The 16,384-nt window shown below is 35.6% G+C and overlaps 2 protein-coding genes across 7 annotated transcripts in view; one reads left to right on the top strand and one right to left on the bottom strand.

Annotated features, from left to right (window-relative positions):
• Window positions 1-116: 116 nt before the first annotated feature.
• On the bottom strand, window positions 117-7,195 carry zdhhc6 (zinc finger DHHC-type containing 6). Of its 3 annotated transcripts, none has more exons than XM_023341369.1 (11): window positions 7,110-7,195; window positions 5,070-5,598; window positions 4,836-4,927; window positions 3,516-3,675; window positions 3,264-3,422; window positions 2,824-2,877; window positions 2,443-2,610; window positions 1,980-2,021; window positions 952-1,100; window positions 826-872; window positions 117-736 (listed from the first exon to the last, which is right to left on the bottom strand). In XM_023341369.1, the coding sequence occupies exons 2-11, from the start codon at window positions 5,334-5,336 to the stop codon at window positions 636-638; spliced, it is 1,239 nt and encodes a 412-aa protein (XP_023197137.1). In that variant the 5' UTR covers window positions 5,337-5,598; window positions 7,110-7,195; the 3' UTR covers window positions 117-635. The 3 variants fall into 3 exon arrangements, with proteins under 3 accessions (XP_023197137.1, XP_005794627.1, XP_023197136.1); XM_005794570.3 differs by lacking the exon at window positions 7,110-7,195 and adding an exon at window positions 6,907-7,106 and having other exon boundaries at window positions 952-1,097; XM_023341368.1 differs by lacking the exon at window positions 7,110-7,195 and adding an exon at window positions 6,907-7,105.
• A 15-nt stretch (window positions 7,196-7,210) lies between these two features.
• Window positions 7,211-16,384, top strand: part of vti1a (vesicle transport through interaction with t-SNAREs 1A) — a 133,292-nt gene continuing 124,118 nt past the window's right edge. For all 4 annotated transcript variants that reach the window (XM_005794569.3, XM_005794568.3, XM_023341371.1 and 1 more), the window contains exons 1-3: window positions 7,211-7,357; window positions 11,921-11,979; window positions 13,665-13,775. In XM_005794569.3, coding sequence (XP_005794626.1) covers window positions 7,264-7,357; window positions 11,921-11,979; window positions 13,665-13,775 — 264 coding nt within the window. In that variant the 5' untranslated portion in view covers window positions 7,211-7,263. The remainder of the gene's footprint in view (window positions 7,358-11,920; window positions 11,980-13,664; window positions 13,776-16,384) is intronic.

The raw sequence follows: 16,384 nt of genomic DNA, 5'->3' as shown, positions 1-16,384 counted from the left end.
TGTAGCAAGCATAATTTCCTTTCCAGAATACTTTCTTAAAGTTTAGGGCAATTTTTAGGAATTAAAATGAGGAAATTTCAAGCAACAACAAAATTAAAGTAAAAAAAAAAAAACACTTATGGAAGATTATTCTTTTAATTTGCAATTCATAATTTGAGGCAAACAATTGGTTTTTACAAAAATAAAAGTAATGAATTGTTATTTCCATATTGTAGAAAGAGTTGCATTATGAAGCCCTGGGTTTAGCTGGGCAGGGGCATTGCATAAGTAGAAAAAATAACAAAAGTTTTAAAAAAAGAGAAAGACAGAGATTCAAGTAAAAAGAAAAACAATCACATAATCATAATAAAGTCACACAATTGGCAATTCTTGGAAATTAAGACTCTTACTGGGTTTTCATTACAGTTAGAGGAGACAAACCAAACCCTCACACAAAGTATTATTCCTTTTTAGACATTTAACAGCAAGTGCTAAGTAAGACTTTGAAATCAATTTATGCCAAAAAACATGGTGACATATTTATTTAGAGTAGGAAATTCTTGAGTAGAGCCCTGCAGCCTGAGGCAAGACATCTTCAGTAGATGGACATTCTGTTCAGCTTAACTCTTCTACACCTCATAAAGCCTCTGGATGAATTAATTTACTTTCTTATCACTGGTGCTATCATTGGCAGCTGTGTCATAATGGCACTTCTCAACACATCTTCTCGGAAACCATCCTCGCACGCGATCTCCAGCTAAAAGGAAAGCAGAAAAAGCCAGAAAGGATTCGTTCAAAGCTGATATAAAGACAGATGTTTTAGTTACAGAGATTTAAACAGTTTACCTTTCGTTTCCTCTTCATTCAAAACTTTGTCTCCATACATCCACCATCTACAAAAAGAAAAAAAAAAAATCTGATTTCTGGATAAATTACACTCAGTGACTGGTCATTTTTGTGTGATGAACATACTTGGTGCCACGGGTGGCCAGGATGATGTCCCCTTTACTGAGGGAGATCCTGGGTTCTTCAGTGCAAGGGGTTCTGAAAAAGGTTTGTAGACCCTTGCTGAGAGGGCAGCAGGCTCCATTATAATCCTCCACTACCTGGTACTGGACCTGCTGGTCAAGGCAAACATATCACATTATTTTGCTGATCCGATTATGACGTTCAGTTTTTTACTTGTCTAGATTGTAACACGCATAGTTTGTTTTCACCAAAACAAATGCAATTTTTTTTATACTTCTATAGGATTTACTGTCCCAATCTGAACATCTTAGCTGTCAAAAAGAACAATTAGATATAACGTAAACATATGGTGTGAAGTCACTCAAAAATGTTGACAATCCTGTTAAAAATCACAGCTTTGTGACCATGACAACTGGTCTAATTTTTCCTCCTTCTTAAATGTAACGTATACCCTGTGTAATCCAACTGAAAATTTAATTAAAACATTTGTTAGGAGTAAAAAATATGAAATCAAAAGAAAAAAAGAGAACAACCATGCTGCATTATTGTGTCACGGTCAGAATAATAATTTGATCAGACACCTTTAGATTCAATTTACCATTTAATCATCTTTAATTAATTTCAATTTATTAATAGTTTCCTAATCAATCCAAAATCAAAATTAGACATAACATGATCCTGAGTTAGGGCTGAGTGCAAGTCAAGATAATAGCTGTATAATATTTCTAACAAAGAACTGAGCGCTAAAATTCCATGAAGAGGTCCTTCAATGAGGTATTAACTAAAACGTTTGCTCATTTATGCCACCAGGTAATTGTAAGTGTCTTTACATTCATCCCATAAACCGGTTTATTTTTAAGTTGTACAAAATAGATGGTGTGTCCCATTAATGGCAGAAAATGTTTAAAATGTAATCATTATCAATGCTGGTCATGGCATTTTTGAGATTCACTGTACATGGAGAATAAATATCTTACATTGTAAATCTGCCAACCTATTTATGGCAAAATAAGGATTTAGCAGGTACTTACACTTCTAACTCTTTTATCAGCTTTCTGCTTCAACTGCTCTATCTGTAAAATACACAGAAAACAGGACATATTTAGGTCATGACTATTGCAAAGTACCATTTAACATAAATAATTAATGCCTCATAAATATTTAGTTAAAAGAAAACATCAGATTCAGAATTATTACTTAACACAGTGGTACTCAACATTTCCAGGCCGTGCCAATCTTTCAAAGTGGAGATCTTCTAATTTCATACTGCTAGAATTAATAATATATAATTGAGAATATCAGATGATATACTCATATGTGTCGATAGATCAACAAAGGTCAGTCAGATTTGCCTTAAAATGCTTTGTGATGTCACTATTGACAAAATAATTTGATTGCGTAACATAGAAACAATTAATTAGACTTTGAGAACCACTGTCTGGCTGACTGACGGAAGAGCAGAACATTATAATACAACCAATATGGAGAACCTACAGTTAAGGTGTGCTGGTGACACTTGGGATGAATCGGCCATACAATGCCGTCTCCCTTCGGTGTCCCTGACCACGTGAAGACTTGCTTGAAATTCAGCCAGCGGCCCCCGAGGTCATATGGGAAGATAAACTCCTCCCCTGTTTGGTAATGCTGTATTCTGTCTTTGGCCTAAAGGGAAAAAAAACATTGTGGCAAGTACATGATATTTATTTTTTATAATCAATATAGTAGATTGCAATAACACAGCCATCTACGCAACAAAATAATAGCCACATATGACAATAAAATGTAGAAAATGTGTTAGAAAAATAGTTTTTGTTAAATGGAAACACTGAAACTGTGTTAAATAAAAGACTAATCACATTAAATAATAAATCTGACCTTTTCCTCAATCCAGGATTCGATTGAGGTTTTATTACGGAGAATGACTTTCATCTGAAAAAAAACATTATGATTTATCATTAAATCGTTAATAATGGTACATTTGTGTAAAAACAGAGTCATTGCATTGTTTATAGCTTCAGCTGCTATTAAAATGTTTCATTTCTGGATCCTTAAAGTGAAATATTCCTCAGTTATCCTTAGCTTGCATGCCACTGAAACACTGTGCAACATAACAAAAAGTCCAAAAATAGAGGGAAGCAATACTGAGAGTAAACATACAGCTCTGCTGAACATCAGTGTGGCTTACATAGTTCATTGTGGCTTTGCATGTTTTCAACTAAATGCACATGTCACTTGCAACTTTGCATGGCAAACAACTTATGTAAAGTGGAAATGCCAAATGCAAAGCTCAGGGAAAGAAAAAAAAAACTACTTACTTGAATGAAGAAAAGCATTCCAACTGCAATCGTGGTGCCCAATGCCAAACCTAAGGCAAAGAGAGTGGCAGCAAAGGCAGGCACACTGAAGGGCATGAGGGGCTGAAACTGACGCACAGCACTCATGTCAATCTTTACTGTACTCCAACCAAATGATATCTGCAGATAAGAAAAAAAGGAGGTTTGATACTTTTTCTACAGTTGCAAAAAACACAAGAAAGTCAGGCAGAGTGAGGTGGAAGTAATAACTACCCTCTCATACAGCTGTGTATACATGGTCATAATGAAGATAATGGCAGCGTGTGAGCATCCCAGTGGAGCCAGCAGCAGGAAGCTAGTGAAGTAAGCATGGTTTAAGTGGCCACAGCAGTTGTTGATCCATGGGCAGTGGTGATCCATCTTCATAACACATCTGAAGGCCAGGAAAAACCACAGTGATTCTCCTTCACAGTGAATCAGAGTCAAATATGTAAACAAAAAAGAGAGACATTAAACTAAAAGTACAACATAAAACCCGGCCCTCAATATGTGGACGAATGAACACAGTAGCATAGTTAATTAGCATCCAGTTTATCAATGTGACCCAAATTTTATTTAGTACATTGTTCCATCTGGATGATAAACCTCTGACAACAGTTTACTGTTGTAGTAGTTCTTCTATTTTTTATTTATTTATTTTTTACCAAATAATGAAAACTTGTTAAGAGAAGAAAAGCAGTTCTTATCAAGTCTTGGACTTGGTTCCATAAATTCCAGATTTAGCATTAAATTTCTGGCTATTGTTTTAAAATACAAATCCAAATGTTCATCCCAATTTTAAGATAGCTATAGTTTACCAATCAGGCTTTTAGGATGGAAGAGGGAGGGACAGACTGACGAATGGATGGACACGGACAGAATTACGGATGTGATGACAGATTGATGGAAGAATAAAGTGATAAATGATAGATTAATGGACATAAAGATGGACAGATAGAGATGAATGGGTACATACTATTGATGAATGGATAGAGGGATAAATTAATAGATGAGTTAGTGATAGAAGGATTGATGTTTGGAAGTTGTGAATTGATGTATGGTCATAAAATTATAGAAGAAAGACTTAATGGATTTACAGATGGCTAAATGGATGTACAGTCAGAGGACGGATGGATGAATTTACAACTTCTATTAAAAACCCTCATAAACAATCTGGAAGCAATTTATTTATAGAAAGGTTGATATTTATCATGTAGAAAACAATAAAATAAGGTCTTGAAAAATATTTTAAATACATTTTACATTAAATCCCATAGTTTTCCAGACCTTTTATACAATGGGCAGTAACTCCACTTTGATTCAATGCATTAGACACTGTAATTGTGTCAACTGCATAATCCAGGTGCTGGATTAGTCTTCACAAGCTGCACCTTACATAACAGCAAAAGGTGTAAACATAAGCCAACTGTCCAGCAGTTGGGAGCTCCGATAACGGCTCAGTTCCTGCCACAGAGCATTTCCCCCAAGCTCAAAAATGAATTCATAGGTGAGAAAAGAAAAACATAACCAAGGTTTGTTTGTGCAGGTGTTTACCTGTTACACTTTCGACAGTGGTGGGATCTAGGGGCCTTGTAACCTTGGCAAACTCTGCAATATTGTAGGTACTGAGCATCATGTTGATTCTCCTGTTTGAGAATGAAAAACAACAAGTAACAGAACTAGAATGAAGTGACTTACCACTGTGTAGGAACATTTGGAGGGTATTATATAGTTTTCTATTGCTTAAGCACCAACATATAAATATATATATAAAAAAATAAATCTTACAGGTTTCCAGCCAAGAGGAATGTATCCTGGTCCAACAAACATAGCATTGAAGTAGTTGTAGAGAATGAGCACAGTCCAGTTGATGAGCATGATGAAGTTAATGCTGCCCCCTGTAGTGTCCAGGGGCCAGTACCAGATAATAGAGTCCAGCATTGCCATGGTTGAGCATATAGCGATGACAGACAGTGCTATGATTGGGCCCCAGTGGCACAACCGCCGAACCTCATGGAGGTTCTCAAATGCCACAAAAGTTGACAGGAACTTCATCCTTTAAACTGGAAGATAACTTGCGTTCTTTTTGGTTCCGTTCCTGAAATGAATGTTCAGTGTGCTACTCTTTTCCACTGCTATCTTGCAAAGCCAGCGGTGCACATGTTTTTTGTCGTCTACTCTGTAACACGTGGCAGTCCTGGCCTCGAGTCACCTGGGATCTTTGAGTCCCCCTGATTCTTGCAGTGATGAAGTCCAGCATCCTTTTCTGTCAACATCTATAACACACCATCCCAGTGAGAGACTCAAATTTCCCCATCTGTTAAGGAAAAAAGAACGTATTTAAACAAATGAACATGTGCAATGCAATTCTAATCCAAAACTATACAGGTGTATCTCAATACATATTATGTTATAAGTGAAAAATTCAGAAACAAAATTCAAAACGGAAAGTTCTTGATTAACCTAAATCTATCACAGACTGCAATTGATTTCAAGTAGTTACTATTATTTGTTTTGGTTATTGTGGTTTACAGTTACAGAAATCTCTACATTCTGCTTTTCAGAAAATCAGTAAAAGCTGGATTAGGAATCACTAGCCAACACAATCATGAGGTAGAATGCTGACTTGACAAATAGTCCAGCAGACAGTCACTGAGACTCTCAGTAAGTACGGGAAGTTACAAAGAGTTAATGTTTTTATTTAAGCTGTCTGTTCATAGAGTGCTGTATCCAAGCATTGAAAGTTGAGGGGAAAGAAAACGTTTGAAGAAAAAAGGGGGAATATCAACAGGATACCTGACATCTTGACACAGACATACGTTTTACTACTCTGAAATGTTTGTGCTAAACATCGTTTTTCCCCTTTAATAACATCTGAGATACAACACTGTGCACAATGAATCTATAACTTTTGCTTTTTGAATTGACCTAATAAATAAACAAATAAGTAATATTAAAGTTAATTGAGAGCCACCAGTATTGTTTTCCAAACCAACAGACTAAGTGAAAATTTGGATTTTCTAACTTCTGTCCTAAACTAAGCTTAAAATGAATCGCTGTCATGTCAGTGACACACCTGACATCATTACTCAGCTTTGACACAATTTCAAAATTTGGACTAAAATTTCTATTTTTGTCTTGTTTTTTTTATATTTATTTTTGACGATATTACGTAAGGGAAACTGAACGAGTATGTCAGTGGTCTAAAAGGAAACGTAATAAAATAAAAATAAAACAGTGCTAATTGGCTTCTAATTAGCTCATGCTGCCAAGCTAGCAATTTCGAACCAAAAATAAACATAAAACAAAAATAATCGAATTTATGCATATTACTTTTTTATTAGAGGCAAAGGGAACTGCTATGTTTTTTCCACTTCAGCAGGTGAATCATTATCAAATACATCATGCTAATGAAGATGTCTCCGCTTAGCTGTATAGCAAACTAACGTTAAATATCCTAGCTTCCCCTCCACCAGTTTTAACACGATCACCGCTACAAGCCGACGCATTTTCAAAAAACATAGATGAAACAGACCGATGTAAAGCTATCACAAATACAAATCCGTTTACGCATTTAAACTGTATTTGTAGAATAGCAAAAAAGCTGTCACTTTAAATTACAAACCTGGCCACTTCCTTGCCTTTTTTCCTTCAATTTCTCCTGTGTACACAGGGTGGGAACCTTACTCATCATAGTCACCCAGACGCTAATACATTTAAATATCAGCAGAAATTTCTTTCAAAACCTCGTTAAGTCCTCAAAAATGTGAAAATATATCACGCATAATCCGCAAAGCCTAAGGTGAATGACATGTGCTATTGACTCACCGAACCCTTTTGGGGAAAAAAAACAAGTCTAGTTTCTTGTCGAGCCCTTTTTGTTGCTACTCAAGGAAAAGACTCCATTCGAGACTTGTTGTTATTATCCGATGCTAACTGCCGACCAGACAGCTTCTTCTGTGTTTAAACTTATTATTCGAAGATGTCTTCAGACTTTGAGACCTACGAGCAGGATTTTGGGACTATCACCGCAGAAGTAACGAACAAAATTGGCAAAATTCCTAAACTAAGTGGAGGTAAGAGAGCTAAATTTGTTAACGTGACTCGGGGAGTTGCTAGCTAAGATGTCAGTTAGCTATCGTGTCTCAGCTGTGAGGAGGAGGTTGTAGTGTCAGGTGAAGCTTACTGGTTGTGTGATTTGATACAGTCACTCGATATTCCTCAAGGGAAAAAAATATTAGTCTGTTATTGTGTCACATTTTCCTGTTCTTGCTTGTTAAATAACAAACTGAATGCGAACGCTTTCCTGTGATGTTTATTTGATGGATTTAACAGCCGGATGTGCATGGTGATTGTGTCTTAAATAAAGTGAAACGTGTAAACACTGAAAGCATTTAAATATAGTAAAGTACAGAAAACATTGAGTTGTTTGTCAAATCAAACGACTTAACGTGATACAGCAATTCAATAACTTGTATATCATACAATATTGTGGTAAGTTAAAATTCATTCATAAAGCACTTTAAGGACCGAACAGTGGTCAATAAAAATACAATTCATGATTAAATTGAAGTCATATGCAATAAATCAGAATATATATCTCGATTAATATAATTTGTCAGATTAAAAGTACCTTTTGAAAATAACTTTTAAGCTGTTGTTAAACATACTTGTCATTAAGACCGCATTTCTGTTTTTTAAAATAGTTTTTTTATTAGTCTGATGTAACATTGTAATTTTAAATGTTATGTTTTCATTACCTCTATGTGTGAAATCTTCATAATTAACAGACATAAAGAAATAAAAGCTTTCTGTGTCTAATTAATCTACATAAAGTGTTTCACTTGTGATAAAGTACCTAAAATAAAGCAAGTTTTTAATATTATTCTAATTTATTGAATGGGTCTTTAGATCAAACAATAGTGAGAAATAAAGTCTTTAAAAAGACTTTAAACTCTCAGGACCTGAGGCCAATCTTTTCCATTGGCTGACTGATTGATCAATCAATCAATTTTATTTATACCATTAGGCAGACTTGGTGATAGTGAAGTGAGTGATCTTCTTTGTCAAATAAGAAATTTAACATAAACACAGGATAAATATAACTATAACATGATAAAAAATTAACTGGTGTTCAATACTTTAAAATATCCAAGTAGATACAATTGCGTTCCAAAAATAAAACTGCAATTGTGTATTTATGATATAATAAGTATTGAACCTGTCACTATTTTTTTGTAACAGAAATCTTTCTGACGGACCATTCACATAAAATTTACAGCAGGCATGTTGGAAACAAACCAAGTAATCTAAGCATACAAAGAAGCCAAAACAAATTAATCTATAAATAAAGGTATGGTTAGGATGTTTGCAGCCCTAATGATTAAACATATTCTTTCTGTCAAATATTTCTACTTGTCAGTTGCAAATATACACATTTGAAACAACATGAATTATTTTTTTTATTTCAACCAGACACATTTACCCACTTTTTTGAGAGATAGTTCAAAATCAGTCTGATTACATGGAGAGTGTCTATGAACAGAAGTTTTCAAATCTTTCCAAAGATTCTTAAGATTTATGCTCGAACATTTACCAACTCTTCCTAACACACCTGAAGAAAAGCACCACCACAGCATGATGGTGCCATTGTGTTTCACAGTGGTAATAATGTGTTCAGGGATATTGGTATTGTTTTCAAGCATAGGTTGAAAGCAATCTCCTTGAAGTGATTGTTTTTGTTGTATTTCTGACTTGTAATTCAAAAATCTAACTTCGGTGTGCAAAAATGACACATCATTAAATGCAGCAAGGAAAGTTACAGCATTTTCTGTGTCAACCAAGTGTTTAAAATTCATATTTTGTTGATAACTTGAGTATGTCGTACAATGAGTGTAATTCTTTAAGTTATTCTCCAAGCTTGAATGCTCTGAATGTTTGTTGCAATAAAATATGAATACTTTTCCAAGGCGCTGTCTATATGTATCTTTCTCATTTTCCATTAACAAGTGATGAAAAACAGCACCATCTTTCATGTTTTTGGATGTACAGTATTCAAAACGTTGATTTCTAGTTTTCCTGGAGATAATTTATTCATCATGACATAAAATTTGCCTATTAAAGTACAGTGAAATGTATGAGCACTATTTGCTCTTACATGATTGCTTTTAGGTGGCTGCCTACAGAAGTTTGGTGCTTCAACTCACCGTGAAGCACCACTGTTTATCATTTTTTTAACGTGGACATTAAGAAGTTAAAATAATTCTTATACTGATGCAAACAAATAGTTCAAAATCAGTCTGCCAGTAAAACAATTTACTGGCATTGTAGTTGATGACTACAATATGATGTAGATGATCATATTTATCATCTTCCTAGCAAACTAGTTGGAAACATGTAAAGACAAATCTTAGCAATTTCCTATTTCTCCAAGAAAATGTAGGTCTGCAGTCTCTTGTTTACGCCTCTTTAGAGATTCTGTGTGTGAAATACGCTCTTGCAATTTCAGTTTCTGCTGCAAGGTGCCTGGAAAGAGCATAATAGAGGCATAGTATGATGCAAAAAGTAAACTGGAAATCACAGTGTTTGTTTACAACCCATCAGAAATGGTAGCAAAAGTTCTCCCTGCTTGTCTGCACTCGGCTTGTATATTTGTGTTGAGAAATAAATACTTAATATATAAGTATGTATTTTGCAGTAGATCTTCGCAGAAAGTGTCTTGAAAATGTAAATGTTGCATTACATGTGTAAGTGCTGGACGCACATACAGTAAGCTTTAATGGTTTCTTGCCTTCAAGATAAGAAATTATGTGCTCAAAATCTGGGTTATTTTTTGCAGGAACTAAAAGACCTGTGACCTTTTTGAACTTCTGCCGCTAAGTTGTCTATAACTTTCATTTCTTGTTAAGACTCTATGATACTAAGTGTAAAATATGTGAGGTTGTATACTACTATATCTACTGTGCTAATTACCACAGTCTAAAATTACGTTTAGGTATAAATTTTGATTTTCTGCAGTGGGACAACTTCTAAACTTCTGGCTTGTCCACAAGTCAAAGTTGGAAGAAAAATGGTCAAGCCCTTTCTTCTTTATTTACTTGACTTCTGTGTGCAAAACTCCTCATGTGTCCGTCAGCAGTTTGTAGTCTCAGTAAATATCCATACATATTTCACGCCTCTCCTGCTTGAGTTTGAGTTGGAGAGAGAGCACAATCTCACCTTTCTCTCAATCGCCTCTGGCTGTTTACTGTGTACGTTGTGAGGTTGGACACAGGTTTTAAAAATGTATTTGAGGACTGGCAAAAGGTAATCTTGGCCCATGGATCCATAATAAATGACGATCTAGGGTTAGCTTTTTTTTTCTTCTTCTTCTTTCTTTTTTTCTTAACATTGCAGCCCCCATCTGATCGACCTTGTGATTTGCTTTTGAGTTAGAAGTTTTGTTGACTCTTGCGTTTAAATATTTTAAAATACTCTTAAATTTTTCCAGATAGTTCTTCTGATTCATGTAAAATACATTTAGTCATATAACTACTGCCTGAGAGTAGCTTGTAAGAACATATCTAAAATTTCTTTTGAATTTACAAATCCTTTGTTTAACATTTATGAAAAATGCTAAACAAGCCTTTGTGATTTGGATTTTTTTTTTAAAATAAAGTTGTAATATGATTTTCCTGTTCATTGTCAAACCCAGTAATTTTTTTGTTTGATTTGTTATGCATTCATGAGGATATTCATGGGGACTATTACCAATATGTTTCTTGTGACCCTGTTGAGTATGTGAAACAAAACCTTTGATGGTGATATAATCACGCCCCAATATCTTAGCAATTTCAAGAGTACTGCGTCCCTCTGAGAAGCTTTTGGTAATTTTTGACTTTTGAGAGTCAGTTAAATCTCTTTTGGCCCATTTTGCATTTTACACCTTCCCTCATTACACAGATATATCATCTGTTATGCTTAAATCCTTTAAGCAATCAACTGTATCCAGTTCAGTTTGAAAATATGCCTAAAAATGAAGATATGGTCAAAATACTCACTTTCCTAGCAATTGTGCAAACAGTGTAAGGTGGTACTTGATCCCCAAGCAACTCACCACGCTGTTCAATTGATGTTCCTTCCTGGGATTGTTGAAAAGAGCTAATTTTAGAGCAAATACCAATTTAGCACCTGTACTCAAAGTATGAGCACTGCTGCCATAAGTAATGATTGAAGGTTCTGAAGTTTATATTGGAACTTGAAGTCCTAATGAGTTTCTATGGGTAATGTGGAAGAGCAGCCATGGGGTGAGGTGTGGAGCAGAGTGTTAGTCATTCTGAGCGGGATTCACAGTCGTGGCAAGTGAGCAAAGCTGACACCTCCCATCCCTTTGAGTTGGCATGAGGCGTCTCACTGCTCCTCAACAGAAACCAACAAAGGCCTCACACACGCCATAACTAAGAGACATCAAATGTTGGCTCTTCGTGTGGAGAGAATGTGTAAATATATCTTCAAATGTGTCCTCGTGTGTTGTTTTCTCCCACTGTCTTTCTATTTCTCTCCCCCATCTCTTCCCCTGTTGTGGGGGAGTTTGGCTGTTGTCACGAAGCTCTGTTCCTCCGTTGGCTGATCAATAATGGTGTTGTTTTTTTCTCTTACAGAGGAGAAGACACAGCTGGTTCTAAATGTCGACAAACAGCTTGAAGAAGTCAGAGAGTTGGTATGTCTTTGATCAGTAATTTTCTCCTTTTCCCATTTTCTAAATTATGAATTTGTGGCAAGAGGAGGGGAAGGGGGGGCAGTTTTCACAGCAACCAGACAACTGCACCTGTATTATCCCGGTGCTGACATGACATGCAGACATGTACGCACTTCACATGGCGGAAAGGAGGCTTCCTCCTCACATGATTACTTCCCAGTAATCTGCTTTTAAGTGACACCCCTATGACACATTTCAAGCCATTATCTCGAGGTGAAAGACTTCATGTTGCTGTTTAAAAATAAATAAATAAAAGGAAGCAGTCACCTGACGGAGACAAATTGTTTTTGCAGTTGTCTTGTTGTGGCATGGTGATTAGATTCCTCCAAGTCTGCCAAGAAGAGATCCGTGCACCGATGCATCAGATGTACTTTTCCCTCATCCGCTGTGACACTGTTGAGCCCATTCATGTCAGTGCAATAAAGGGTCCCTCATATGTTGATGCTGTATTTATTTACAGAGATGCTCTATTTGTTGCTACTTTTATCACAGCTGAGTGACATGAGCAGAAGACATTACGTTTTTACAGTCAGTGCTGGAACATAATATTGCTGTAGTTACAGATTTTTAAAGTTTTCTCCTTTTTTTTATTGAAATATTTTTAAAGCCTCGTTTTCCTTTGAAGATATCCTTTTTTGTTTTATCGCGCAAACTATGGTACAGTCGTGCAAAGTCACCACTTTCAGAAGACAGCAGCCGTGATTTTAATACTTTATATATTGTGTTGGAATAATTGTAATACAGTTATTTATTACAATTATTTGTGGATGTAATGGGATTCTTTCAATGCCAATGTCAATTTTATTTATAAAAAGCTTTAAAAACAGCTTATATATGCACCAAATTACTGCAGCATATTCATGAAACTGTTGATAAAAACGTGTCGGAATAAAACAAGAAGATATAAAAAAATAAATAGAAAAAAACAAATAAAAAACAGAGACAGGACAGGTAGATCACAATGTCAGGCTCTCAGTATGACAACCCTAAAAACAAATTCCATGGTTTTATAGTATGACGACATTTACACAAATATTTCTAAACACAATTGTACAAAAATATCTAATAGCTTTTATTTAAAAAAAAAAAGCTATTAGATTTTTAGCAGCAGGAAGTGTTTCTGCTGCTAAACTGGCATTGCATGATGGCTATCGTTGTAACAGTATCTTGCTGTTTTTAAAACTGCATTACCATATCAAGATGGTTCCTATTCATTTTGCACACAAAAATAGTGACAGTTGTAGTTGACAGTTGCTGAAAAGAAAGCATGTTATATCCCTCTTTCAGCCAGATGACCGGCAGTGCGCAGCATCAGGTAGTGAGGGGCAGCTCTGCCTTTTTTTGTCTTCTAGTCAAGGGTAAAGGGTACTAACCATCTTTCATTGCACTGACCGTATGCAGCAACAGAAACATATTTAAAATCATTAAATGCGTTTCAATTTGCAGAGAAAAAATATGATGTAAAATTTCTAGCAAAGTGGTGGTGTTTGGTGGGTAAGGTTTTTTGCCATATATTTGACTAGGGGAAATATGTGTGTTGATCCTCGCTTCAAAATTGATTTTTGATGCTGCTGAAATGTATTTTAAAGTGTAAGAAAACATCTTGGAAATGTTTTGCCATGAACTGTGTTATTTGTGGGTTCTAGCTTGAGCAGATGGACCTGGAGGTGCGGGAGATCCCCATCCAGAGCCGCGCCATGTACAACAGCAGACTGAAGAGCTACAAGCAGGAGGTGGAGAAGCTCGAGAAAGACTTCGTAAGTGCCTTTAATAAACTCAAATTCTCACCGGATGATAACAACACTATCTCCTGCGAATACACAACATATTTAAACAGTTTCCACACAAAACAAAATTTGCATGTACGCCATATTTAAGGTTGTTACTGTCAACCATCATCAGGTCTATTTGCACCATAGTTTGGTCTCTAACCCAAGCACCTTTTCTCTTGCAATCATTTTTACTCACACAAACAGCCGAGCACAGAGGCCCAGCGCTGCATCCGCTGAGGTTAATTCACAGTTTATTTTTGAACTTGCAAGGAATGCCCACTGAGAGCAGGTTGTGCATGTTTGTGTTGCTGCAGAATCTGGCCTTGTTTAGTAATTCATAACTCACTGTATGTTTTTGCTTCATTTCAAACCTCTGTCAAAGCTTAATGAACAGTCTATTCTTCTGGGTCATTTTCTTTTTACTCTATATTTGCTCAAAAATACTCAAGGTATTTCACCTGATCGAAAACCCTTTTTAAAAAGAGGCAATTATTTGATTCAACTACTTTTTTTTCTCCTTTGGAAAAGTATGATCTTTTTTACTACAAGTTGTTGAGGATTTTTCAATGATAAATGTATTTTGTTATTTGTTTGTTTTGTTTGTAGTGTTGTGCTACTGCTTACACTGCAGTAGAGTGTTCTTGAGTGTTCTCAACTGCAGAGCTAGCAGACGAGAACACTCAGGTCTGTTCCTTCATGTTTCTGTTTTGATTTATTTCCACATTTTACAATTATTTGGAACAAATCACATAAACAAGGATACTAGACATTGTTTGTAGCAGATTTTTGAAGACATTTCAAGAAAACTTACCTAGAAAAGTTAAAAGATCTTTAATATGTGTATTTTATTAGTCTCCATGAAAGGGACTTTGTGGGTAGCTTGTTTTCTACAAAGAGGAGACAGGAAATTAACTTTCTCTAAATTCAGTGGACATTCAAACATTGACTTAAAAGCTTTTTAATCATACTTAACAGAAAAATATTAATATTTTAATAGCATTTAAAAAATAATGGGATTCAAATCTGTGACATTGTCATATAACTATTGTTGAGGTGAAAAATAATATAGTTTCATTCAATATTTAAAATTGGTTGCTGTAGATACACAAAAGTAGTATTTTGTAGCAATTTGCTATGAATGGCATGTTCTCTTCTCTTTCTAGTTTTGAAGAGTTTGCACATTTCCTGTCTGCTTACAATAAATTCAGGCTGGTAGTGCCACAAAATCTAAACAATTCTGTGAAAATAGCAAAACGGCTTCAGGTTGCATTTATTTTTTCAGAATTAAAAAAAAAAAAGTTAAATTAACTTTAATTGAAATGATAGTTCAAAAATTAATGCATTACTATTTTTTTATTTAATACTTAATAGGTTATTGTTCATTGACACTCATCATCATAATCACCATAGCAATAAAATGAATGAAATTAATGTTGAACTGTTATCCAAAAATATTGGATTTCTTTCTCTTCTGTGAAACATACTGAACTGAAAAGTTGATATCAGTGGGATAATGCCTCTACAATAAAAGATTATTCATTTTAAGGTTTTTACCCATCTTTGCAAAGCATAACATTAAATGTAGAGAAAGCTGTGTTATGTCTCAAATGAAATAATATTTCAAACCATCGACGTAAGCATGCTTAGAAACCTGCTAGGACGGAGACATAATGCACCAGTAATCTGTGAACACACCAGTCTGACGGAGATGACAGAGGGGGTCTCTGTGCCAAGACAGGTTGCTCTCCTCACCCTGGGTTTTTAATTGGCTCATGATTAATCTTTAACTTTTCCTCCTCCTTCACTCGCTGTGCCTAATCATCAAGCAGTTATCAGCTGCTGAGGCTGATGTTAGTCTTAATTTTCATTATTGGTATTATCTTTTTATTATTAAATCTCCCTTTGGAGCATATGGGAAACTTGTTATGCATTCCTACACTCAGCTTACAATAATATATATATTAATAGATGAAAAAACAAGTACATTTGAGTCATCTTCGCACACCAAAGTTGGGTACATCACGGCATGCAATAATGAAATGCAAAGACGAAAGAAGGAAAGAAGCGGCAACCATAGTTCTTGTTGTTTGAGCATAATTAGCCTTTTTTCACATCATGTGCTGTGGCCTAAGCAGCACACATGGAAACTAAGATAACCCAACTTACATAATTATATTTTTTGGGAACTTTTTTTCCCCCTGATGCAAGTGTTCGGAAAGCAAGAACTTCCACTTCTCTTAGATGTGCATCAGAAGTGCCAAATGCTATAGCCAACCTCAGCCTCTCACTTCCTACAGGCCAATGAAGGACATGACACTCGGTTCGAGAGGAATCTGGTGGAAAAAAGGCAATTTCCTTTCTTTTTAATGTAAAAAGCTCTGTCTTTGTTGTGCTTTCCGTGGATATCAAAACCTTTTCACTCCCTCACTACTCAATCTTGCCGTACTTCCCACCCCCCACTGGCCTCCCACGGGTGTCTCCCTCCTTAGCCTTCTCTCTCATCCTCTCATTCACCCATGGTTTGAAGTGTTCCTACCACCGGTGTGCCAGCTTGAGACCTCATTCCCGCTTCTTTCCAGTTGGGGCAAGAGTCG

This window comes from Xiphophorus maculatus, chromosome 10 (genome assembly GCF_002775205.1).
Source record: "Xiphophorus maculatus strain JP 163 A chromosome 10, X_maculatus-5.0-male, whole genome shotgun sequence".
Lineage (NCBI taxonomy): Eukaryota > Metazoa > Chordata > Actinopteri > Cyprinodontiformes > Poeciliidae > Xiphophorus > Xiphophorus maculatus.
This window is presented reverse-complemented; position numbering and strand designations above follow the sequence as displayed.

Coding starts and splice junctions, on each gene's coding strand:
- zdhhc6 (XM_023341369.1), bottom strand. CDS start 5,336: ATGAAGTTCCTGTCAACTTTTGTGGCATTTGAGAACCTCCATGAGGTT. Junction 3,676..4,835: donor CACTGTCGAAAGTGTAACAG/GTAAACACCTGC, acceptor CCTGGCCTTCAG/ATGTGTTATGAAGATGGATC. Junction 2,878..3,263: donor GAATGCTTTTCTTCATTCAA/GTAAGTAGTTTT, acceptor GTTTTTTTTCAG/ATGAAAGTCATTCTCCGTAA.